Here is a 10,400-nt window from a genome sequence, read left to right on the forward strand (position 1 = left end):
CGCTAGATTTCCACAGTCCATTCAGTGTAGCGAGCTAATCCTGGAATGTGCACGGTGTTATGATCCTCGCTCCCAAATGATCAAGACTCCTAAGGGTGCCATCATTGCCTACCTTGTTGAGGACGCAATTGCTGAGGTGTTCGGAATTCCACGTGGAGCAGACATGAAGGATCGAACTAAGGATGAATATGAAAAGAAATACAAGACGATGGATGCATGCAAGACCGTAGTGAACAAGGAGTGGATGATTGAACCTAGGGCTCATCATTCCAAGGCTCCCAAGACACTCATGTGCACATATTTTAAAGATGAATATAGTGATTTAGTGTTATTGCTTAACCAAATGATGGGGATGCCACAGTGCGCATTCTATGATGGATGGATGTTCTATTTCATCCAGGATTGTCTGAAGGGAACATTGATCAATTGGTCAAAATCAAAAGTGACAATCTAGATTTTCAACTAAGGAATGTGGAGAGATCCAAGTCATTTGTCATAACTTCCTATCTCGTGTACATACTTGCACGATTTGTTACCTACAAAGGATTGATATGCAAAGGTGAAGTTGGGAATGGACAAGGATTGTATAGAAGTTATGAATGCTATCCACAGTTGAACATGTATCGAATTGAAGACTATAAGAGAGTGAATGATGCATTAACTATGTATATAATGCGGATGTTGCAAGGCGGAATCCACAAGAGGTTGTCCAAGGAGGCAACAGAGTTAATTGAGCAGTACGGATTGTGGTATATTAAGTTTCCCAATTTTACGTACCTTAGGATTCATGGATTTCAATCTGAACCTTACAGGCTTCCTAGGTATCCTACAAACAGAATGATCCTGTTGGAGGTGGTGAGACAGCTTCTGGAGTATGATTCTATCCAGAAGAACAAACATACAACGGGGATGACATTTCCTATTTCTGTGGGAAAGACGTTGAAAGTTTGCCATACCACTACAGCAGCTAGTACACCAATTGAGGAACTTGCATTCTATCGTCTTGCGAAATATAAGAGAAGAGAAAGATTTGATCCTCATAAGAAAGTTGAAAGGATCAAGGGTGATAAGTTCATACACAAGGTAGACATTCAAAATTATTGGGCCAACTTGATGGACGAACAAGCAGTACAAAGAAGAATGTGGTCCAGAATGTTCGTGGATTTCATGAGGAAGTGCGAACTTTTCCTCGTTCCTGATCAGGTGTTGGATGATAAGGATCATACGCATCCACAATATGAGAATGAAATGAAGAAGGTGATTATTTTGCCTAACTGGTCAAAGCCAGAGATTACAGATTTGAGTTTGTTGATGAGAGAAGTCTTGAGTTTCTCCCGAGCATGGGTAGACAGACAGATGAACAGATTAGTTGACATGGGTGTTATCTTCACTTATGATAAGATGAAATGAGAGGAATCCTCTTCCGAAGGTGATCAAAGAACTATCAAGGACATCAAGATTCATGCGGATGAGGAGAGTCAAGCCCCCAAACATAGGAAGAATATACCAAGAGAAGTCAAGGCTAGAGGGAAGAAGGTTAAGTTAAGAAGAAGAAGCAGAAGTTTGTCATGCCTTCGCCTACCATTCCTTCTTCTCCATCATCAATCAAAGAGATTAAAGTGCCAATACAAAACACGGAGTTTGAACAATGTTCCAACACGGTGATATTACCAAAGAGTGTTCAGGATTTGTATGCTAATGCTACATTCGCTCCATTGAATGAAGATGATGATCAGCCGACATCTCCCACTATCCTTTTGGAGGTTAGTTTGGGTAAGAATGTATACGATTTGACCAAGGATAATCCTGATGATGATGATGATGTTATCTCAGCACTGAAGGAGCTTGATTAGGAGATGTGTCTCAATGATGGTATGGAGATGGCAGCTATTCCTGATTGGCTGATGAGAAGTATGGAAAAAAGTAAGAAGATGGTAGAGATTCAGCCAATTGATGACATTGATGACTACTTAGCCAGGAGCAACATGGAAGAAGAACCTAAGAAGGTTGAGATTTTGTCACGCATAACCAGAGATGAGACAGGGATGTGGATTGCGCAAGTTGTTCCTATTGGGGATGTTACTCAGGATGCTGCTACTTACATGGATTTCAAGATCACCTCATTTGCACTTGGTCGTACTACGAAGGCACAGAAATTCCAAGAACTTGGCAATACAATCAGAGTGATTAGTGCAAGAGTGGACCATGAAAAAGAAGAAAAAGAGAAGTACAGAGAAGAAAATATTAGACTTAGAGAGGATATTGCAGGGATAAGGCATGATAATCCCACCCTTATTTCCCCTATTGTAGTTGATCGTGGACTACATATGGATTATGAGGAAAAGAGAGGTACATTCTCGAAACTGGAGAAATGGATAGAAGACACAAAGAAACAGGCGGATGATTTCCTTACTTTGTCCAGGCTTTTGACAGGACAACTGCATTTATATTCAGGATACAGTATTTGGAGGGAGTTTGGGAGGAATTCGGACCTATACTAGAGAAGACCATTCCATGCCTTAGGGTATTGAAAAGGATTCCTATGTCCACATTAATTAGAGAGAATATTGTGCATGATGGAGACAAATACAATTTCCATGGCTAGTATTGTTCATTAGCCATGAAGAAATCAACTTATGAGAGCGCACAAAAGAAATGTGCAGAGATGGAAGGATCAATTCATGAGATTCGCTCGAAGATCCTTGCCTCAATTGAGGAGTTATTGAAAGTTGATGTCAATGAAGCCAGTGGCCTACACTTAGCAGAATTGAGAGACAAGATGAAGTTCATGTACTTCAATCAATTGAACTCTTTGAAGAAGAGTCAGTTGGATGATTTGGTCTATTTGTTGATTCATGTCCACAATTCGCAGAAGCTTATGCCAAATTGGGAGAACACATTGGATGCTTGCTTGGATGCGTTGGATGTGATTGATCTACAACAGGATGCCTTACCCAGCATTTCCATGGAGGAGTTAGATTCTGTATTGGCTAGATTCTTGGATTATGTTGTGAGAGAAAGAGATGCAGGGCCGAATCTTCTAGAAGATTCCTTCCCTATTTGATGACTAGGCATATTTCTATTGAGCCATATGTTGGTGGCTCCATTTTTTATGTAAACCTTAATTAGGGCAACTCTAGGGTTTTGTTGGCATGATCTTGGCCCTTGATTTTGTTTGAATCTTGGCCATCCATTTTGTTTGAGACTCTATATAAGCCTCATTGCCTCTCATTTGTAAGAGAGAGATTTTGAAGAATTGTTTGTATATGCTACATATTTGAATACAAATCATTGTTCGAATTGATGGTGATTTTGTTTAAGTATTGTCTTGCATTCACGGTTCTCGATTCCTCCAAGTTCGATTAGAATTTTAGATTAGAATTTGCTTTAAGTGTTGTTAGATTTGAATGAAAGAGATTTGTGAATGCATTTGCGTGGAATCCATTAATCCATACCACTAGCCTCTTACTAATTGTAAGTGTGCCTTGTGTGGTCAACTAGAATTTTATGCGCGCTTAACTTCAATTGTTATACGTCCATTGTTTATGCATTAACTTAAATGGTGAGCAATGTTCAATGGTAATGATTTGAACATCCTTGGATTATACCTTAGATGATTGCACTAAGCTTGTGTCAAATTGTTTGACTTGATGATGAGACCTTGCCTAGTAGGATTCCCGTGAATCATTCATTCTTTTCTTGCATTCCTAGGCTTATAATAGATTTCCTAAACCCTATCCCCTTTTGCCATTTTTTAGAAAGTCTAGTCAGAACAAATTCCAAAAATTCATTGATAAATCCTAAGTTGTCAACACACCTATTCCACATTCATGATAAGCGAAATTGATATGAACAATTGTGTAAGTCCCCAAGTGAAAACAGCAATTCACATCGACCATTGAGTTACCCACTCATCAAGACCTGACCGTAGAAACCTTGGAATCATTTTAGTTGATCAATCCTTTAGCATCTGAGGTGATTTTGTTCAAGAGAGGGTAAAATACATTGGTATTTTATTCTGTGTTCATATGTGCATAAAATACACATCAACGGGACTCTACACTAACTCAACTTGGAAAATTAAAGGCAAACGAGACAAAGGGTTTAGAAAGACTACGCTACTCCTAAGATCAATGATGACGATGAAAGTTACTTAGATAGACAAATTCCCTCAAACTAAGGTTTGTTTCACTATGATGACAACAACTACACAAATGTAATGCAATCTTCTAAGGAAATGGAAGACTTTCATACTACAAATACATTACTCAAATACCCAATGTTGGCGCAACTTGAACAAGTATCAACAGTCGAATTTAGCACAATAGTTAGGCTTAGGCTAACTTTACACTATAGCTTACAATCAGCAAACTACAAAAAGTATGAACAGAGGAATTCATCACAGTTCTTCACAAGCATCCACCATGATCAATGAACTCTAATTAATCTTGAGAGTAACAATAAAACATGCAAAACGTAGAACACAACACAAAGAACCGTCATAACTTCAATGAAACTAGCCTCACTAGAGACCTAATTGTTGTCCAGCTACTTGAGACTCCTAAGACTATCAAAAAATGGGGGTCTCCATTTGCAATGGGGCGATGTGTGATTACGTCACAACAAGACTCTACCAAAAGAACATTCTTAGACACTGCATTAGTACTCTCACAATGATTGATGATATTTTTGTTGGCTCCTCAATGCATCTTGGAACACTAACACTTAAGAATTTTGGTTTCAAGCCCAAATTATCTTATTCTATTTATTACCTCAAGGGGTCTTCCTCCTTTTATCTTATTATTATTCAGTCTTGGGGATATGCTATTTTTTAGGGTATCCCCTTATTTGTATGCTCTAAGTCTAGGGCCTTTTTTTTCCACTACACCTTTGCTATAGTACATTCCAATCCCATTGTTCTATTTTTGGTCATTTGTGGACATGACTCTATTTTCGTTCTTTCTTTCTTTCTTTCTTCTATAATTAACAGTGATAATTGTAATGTCCCCTTCTTTGACCTAAGCATTCGGAGTGGACCCTTTAGCCTATTTCATTCCCATAGGCTAATTCAGGGAATTGGAGAGGAAATAATTTAATTAATTAAATAAGATTGTCTCAAATAATTTATCTTTATAAATTTTGGGCAATTCGTATTTAATTAATTGTATTTGCTTTAATATTATAAAGTGACTTATGTTGGAGCCAAAAGTAAAAAAGATCTAATGAAAACCAAAATGAACATGCTCAACTATTCGACTTGCCACCTATTTCCCCATCCTCCAAGGTCATGCATCTAAAAAAAGAAGTTCATCCTCACACACACCCTTTAAAGTGGAAAACCGCTTAGTCCTCCAATGCACCTTAAGTGAACTTTGTGTTGGCAAAACCTCAACCAAAGATAGGCAAATTCTATGATGGAATCGCACCTGAAGTGGAGACAACTTCAAGGCTCTCCTTTGATAAACCAATGTTGAAGCATCCACCCAAGACTGACATATTAAGAAACAAACTGAACTAGATGGCTCATCTTTCGAAGGCACCAAAATGCTAGAGTCTAGCAATTCATTGATCACCAATAGATTAGAAGCAAAGAGTAGCTTTGTTTCATTCATATGAAATTTTGTTTGTTAAAACATCAATGAGTCTATAGGCCTTAGATTGATCACTATAACTTGAAAGAAACATTTGTTACTCTTGAAATCTAGTTTTGTTATAGTCCTATCAAGAACAAAAGTTTATACAGCTAAATCAAAAACACTCAAAGCTATTACCTCAAGTTTGTTGTTGGACTAAGCCTCCTTGAGTGTGATATCTTGCAAGAACTTATATTTAGACGATAAATTGTTGTACTTACAATGTCTCCCTATCATTTGTATGGCACACTACAATTGTGCATCATACAATATAACATTCCCAAGATAGTTTTGTTTTTCCTTTCCACCATCCTATTTGGTTGTGGAGTGTTTGGTTCAATCAATCGACATTGAATACTTTTTTTGTGACAAAAATCCTTCAATCACGTGGAAGTGAATTCACTTCTAGTGTCATATTTTAGAGTCTTCATCAAACATCCTATGTGATTTTCCACCAACAACAAAATATATGTTGGCAGGAAAGTGAAGTAGTTCAGATACAGTCAAGGAAATCCTACTGCATCTTGCCACAAGGAGCTTGTGGAGCTTGCAATTCAAAAGATACCATCTATGATAAGGATAAGATAGATGGGTCATGTCCCATCTCCTAGATTTATGTATAGGCAAAGATATGTGTAACAAGGTATGGTGATAATGAGGAATATATGAAAGAGTATATGTGTTAAGTATAGGAGAGTATAGAGAAAGATATATTATGAAAGTATATGATGTAAACAGGACACATAAGGATATATGAATGCACTCAATTGATATTGATAATATAAATATATTGGAATTATATATATGATGTGTTATGTAATATCTTTTTATGTTCAAGAAATTAGTTAGTATTCCATTCGGATCAGATCCTTGCTTCCATTGTATAACTGAGTTTGGGGTATAAACTACACCACAGAAAGTACTTGGGACTTAGAACTTCGATCTATGTTCCCCATTTTTCTTGCTAACATTGGTTTCGTTGTTGGGACCCTAGATAAGTTGTATAAAGGTCAACACGGAAACACTCAAATTATAAAATTTTAAACTAGTTCTAGAAGAAGAAAAAAGGATGAAAAGGATACGATAATTGGCGGGACTGTCCTCTTGGCCTCTACCTTGTGAGAGGGGGTTAGCCACTAAGGGGATGTTGAATAACTTCCACGGGAAATAATAAAGGAGTGATGTAATCCCCAACCAAACACACCCATGACCAAAGGAGATAACATGAATTCAAGAGAGATTAAAGAGTAAATTCAATTAGCAATGAAAGTGAACATGGCTAGCCCAAACGATAAGGAAAGGAGACAGAGACAAATTATTGAAAGAGAAGAAAGTCACCGCAGAAGAATGGAAATTGTGGAAAAGATGAGAGTTGAGCACTCCAATGAGGGTGTTGTTGAGCACGCAAAGATGGGTGTTATTGAAGAAAAGGAAAAAGAAAGAATAAAGAAGATTGGAAGACCCCGAAAAAATCAACTTCAAGTTGGGAAAAGGAAGGCCAACTTTTAAACAGTTTGAAGGACCTAAATGACAATGGAAAATCTAGAAGATTGTTGTTGGGAGATTGTAGTAGCACAGAGGCTCCACTACTACCATAACCCTCCAAAAGTCCTAAAATCAGACCGGATCTATCAAAGCTAACAATTAAGTTGGATGCTAGATTTCTGGATTTTTTTAAAACTCTAGAGAAGGTTTTGTCCATTCAAGAAGAATATTTAGAAGAATCAGTCAATCAAAGCATAAGAAAATTAAGGATAGAAGATATGGAAAATGAAGAAAAGATTAGAATTAATATGGGTGAAGAACTGTGCTCACTAACAAACGAAATATCATTAACAAATAATAAGACAAAGAGATGTTTTAAAGAGTCACAACCCTCGTGTTAGTACCCTTTGTGGTTGTCATTCATGTCAATGTCCTTGTGCTGCTTGCTGTTTCCAAACTTTTACAGAAAGGAAGAGAATTTTACTAGATTTGTGTCGTAAGCATCATTATCATAGTGACATATAGGCAATTCAGACTCAGAAGATCAGTACTAAAACAGTCTCATGGCACAAGAAAGATACAAAAGGCAGAGCACACGACAAATTCTGAATCAGTAAGAAGAGGTTTTGATAATAGATTTCATGAAAACAAGCTATGTGGAGGGAGCAGTAAATTGCTAGAAGAAAGCTATTAAGTCGTAGTAAGTGTTCAAGACATGGGATAGAAAGAATTAGAGGTGATTTGCAAGAGAAATCAAGAGAGCTCGAAGTTAAGTAAACTGTATTAAACAAAAATCAGAGATGAAAAAATATTTAAAAGAGTTGTGTGTGATCTTAGGGACCGAAATTAGTTTGTTTCAGACTGGTTATCTGCCCAAGAGGCCTTAGATTGTGTTTGTGACAACGAATTGATTTGTCACCTTTGCGGGAGTTTATTTTTTCCCAGAATTCAGGTTCTCCGGGATAAAATCCTTGTGTATTCAATTGTTCTGTTGTTTACTCTCATTTCTTTTAAATTTCTAAGTTAATTAATTGATCGTAGAGTATAGTATTAATCCATTCCTTTAAATCTGTACGCTGATGAGTATTGCATGGCGTAGCCATCTCGATGTATCGATCAACATATACCACAATAATTAATTAAAAATGCTCGTAAAAGCCTTCCACTCTTAACACAGTTTAAACTCTTGTTAGCAACAACTCTACTGAGGGCAACAAAAAATACGCTTGTTCTTAATTCAAATTATCACCAATATGAAATTGAAAAAGAATTTCTACATAATTTAAAAGTTATCAGCTAAATAATTCAAGCTCGAATGCACTCAACTGATCTGAAGTGGCAGATCTAAAAGTTTGTTGCCCAAGGGAAAAGCAAGCAAACCATTTGTCCCTAAACTGCATATCCGCCTGCATGAATAAATTTCAAAAATTTATTAAAATGAAAGCACGCACGCAAGTATGATCAAAAACAACATCCTACCCTCCCTTACCTGCACAAGTTGGAAACGCACAATTCCGTAAAAATCATCAGCGGTAAAGAATTTTTTCTCTCCTTTATTACTTCTATTACTACTGCCATGGCTTGACCTACGTTTAAAAATTTTCTTCTTGAGACGACTGCGCCGGCTGCCGCGGCTCTCGTCTTTTTCTTCCTCTTCAGATCTCCACCCTGATGCTGAATTCCCCATCACAGTAATCTTCCTCTGCACCACTTCTCAAGGCTTTGTTTTGTTTTGTTTAAGTGAGCTCTCCTCGTCTGATTACTTGTTCAATAACAGCGTCTTTTACCTGCCTCTCTCTTCCATTGATGACTTGGCTCTGTTAAATATTTATGGTCAACTTGCCCTCAAATATTTAAATGTGTTTCTGTTATTATTTATTTAGTTGGTCTCATTCAAGATTCTGGAAACACTGTGCAATAAAAGTATATATATATATCCTTTTAAAAAAAGAAAGTATATCCTTTAAAAAGATTTGTGTACTCGGGAAACTGAAAAGCCATTCTATAACGAAAATGTCTTTCTTTTTACTTTAAAAGGATAATTTACTTTTTGTCTCCTTTACATCTATAGAAAGTCAAAAATAACTGATACAACCTACGGACAAACTAAATGTCGTATCATTATCTTTAATGAATGAATATTCATAGTTAGATCTTGCATGCAAGGGCTAATTTTGATGGCTGTATGGCATTACAAAACTGCATAGGCATATACCTATATGTTGTAATATTTGAAGGATAATTTTAATTAGGTAATTCTTATAAAAAATTATTTGGTATGTAGGATCGTCAAATTTAGGTTATGCGATATATCACATTCAGATTGCTTTTCTTTTTATAAAGTGAAATAAGGGTGTGGATCCATGAAAAAGGGATTGAGCTTCTTTTATTATTTCAGAGGTGAAAAGCGTATTATTCACATTTTTTTATTTGTTTTGGATTCATTTTGATCTTTTGTTTCTAATACAATAAGTTAGTCTTTGAATGGTACATTTATGTGCAAGAGTTGGTATTCAACTTGTACCTTGTTAGAATCTTTAGAATTTGAGTCCTTGTTCCTTATGGTCCAAATCCGACCCTCAAATTTGTTGTTTATCATAGCTCAAGATCATAAATATAGCCCAAAACCTAATTCAAAACAAGACATATAGTCTTGACCCCTAATTCTTAAATCAACTTCTTATGGGCTCAAGCTATCTTGTATCTAATTAGTCAATGTCCACCAACTCAAACATGAAATATTCAAATTTACACACTAGGTGATAGGTCGTTGTATAAAAGAACAAAGCCTTGAATAATTTTAGATAATTAAATTACATCATAATAGTGTCATTGTCAATCAATAGAGCATCCATAGAGTGTTGCATCAACATGTGATATCATGAGGATAGACATAGGAATTTGCATTTTACTTAATATGTTTTTCAACTTGTCAAAATCATTGAATCGATCAAGAGGCTTAATTGAAGCACAAAGTGGGATGCTAGTCAAAATTCCATAGCATAGCAAGTGTCGATGGTTCTTGTAAGTGCCACCATTTTCATATGCATAGAGGTGAACAAGAATCTAAAGTCTCAAAGTACATAATTCAAGGCAATGTAAAAAGGTTCAAGGGTGTAGATGCAAGGATCAAGGTTGCATATGTATAGTTGAATTGGATCAAACGAGTTATTTTTCAATGTATTAGAGCCACATAGATGTATGTTTGATAGTAGAAATTGGAATTACGTCTTAGACATGAGCTAAAGCAAACATCCAAAGTTACATATAGAGTTAACTTAT

General features: G+C 36.3%; 1 protein-coding gene across 3 annotated transcripts in view; it reads right to left on the reverse strand.

Annotated features, from left to right (window-relative positions):
* Positions 1 to 9,024, reverse strand: part of LOC131044884 (phosphatidylserine decarboxylase proenzyme 3) — a 265,342-nt gene extending 256,318 nt beyond the window's left edge. For all 3 annotated transcript variants that reach the window (XM_057978357.2, XM_057978356.2, XM_057978355.2), the window contains exons 1-2: positions 8,608 to 9,024; positions 8,445 to 8,524 (exon numbers count right to left, since the gene is read on the reverse strand). In XM_057978357.2, coding sequence (XP_057834340.2) covers positions 8,445 to 8,524; positions 8,608 to 8,805 — 278 coding nt within the window. In that variant the 5' untranslated portion in view covers positions 8,806 to 9,024. The remainder of the gene's footprint in view (positions 1 to 8,444; positions 8,525 to 8,607) is intronic.
* Positions 9,025 to 10,400: the final 1,376 nt, after the last annotated feature.

Source organism: Cryptomeria japonica, chromosome 1 (genome assembly GCF_030272615.1).
Source record: "Cryptomeria japonica chromosome 1, Sugi_1.0, whole genome shotgun sequence".
Lineage (NCBI taxonomy): Eukaryota > Viridiplantae > Streptophyta > Pinopsida > Cupressales > Cupressaceae > Cryptomeria > Cryptomeria japonica.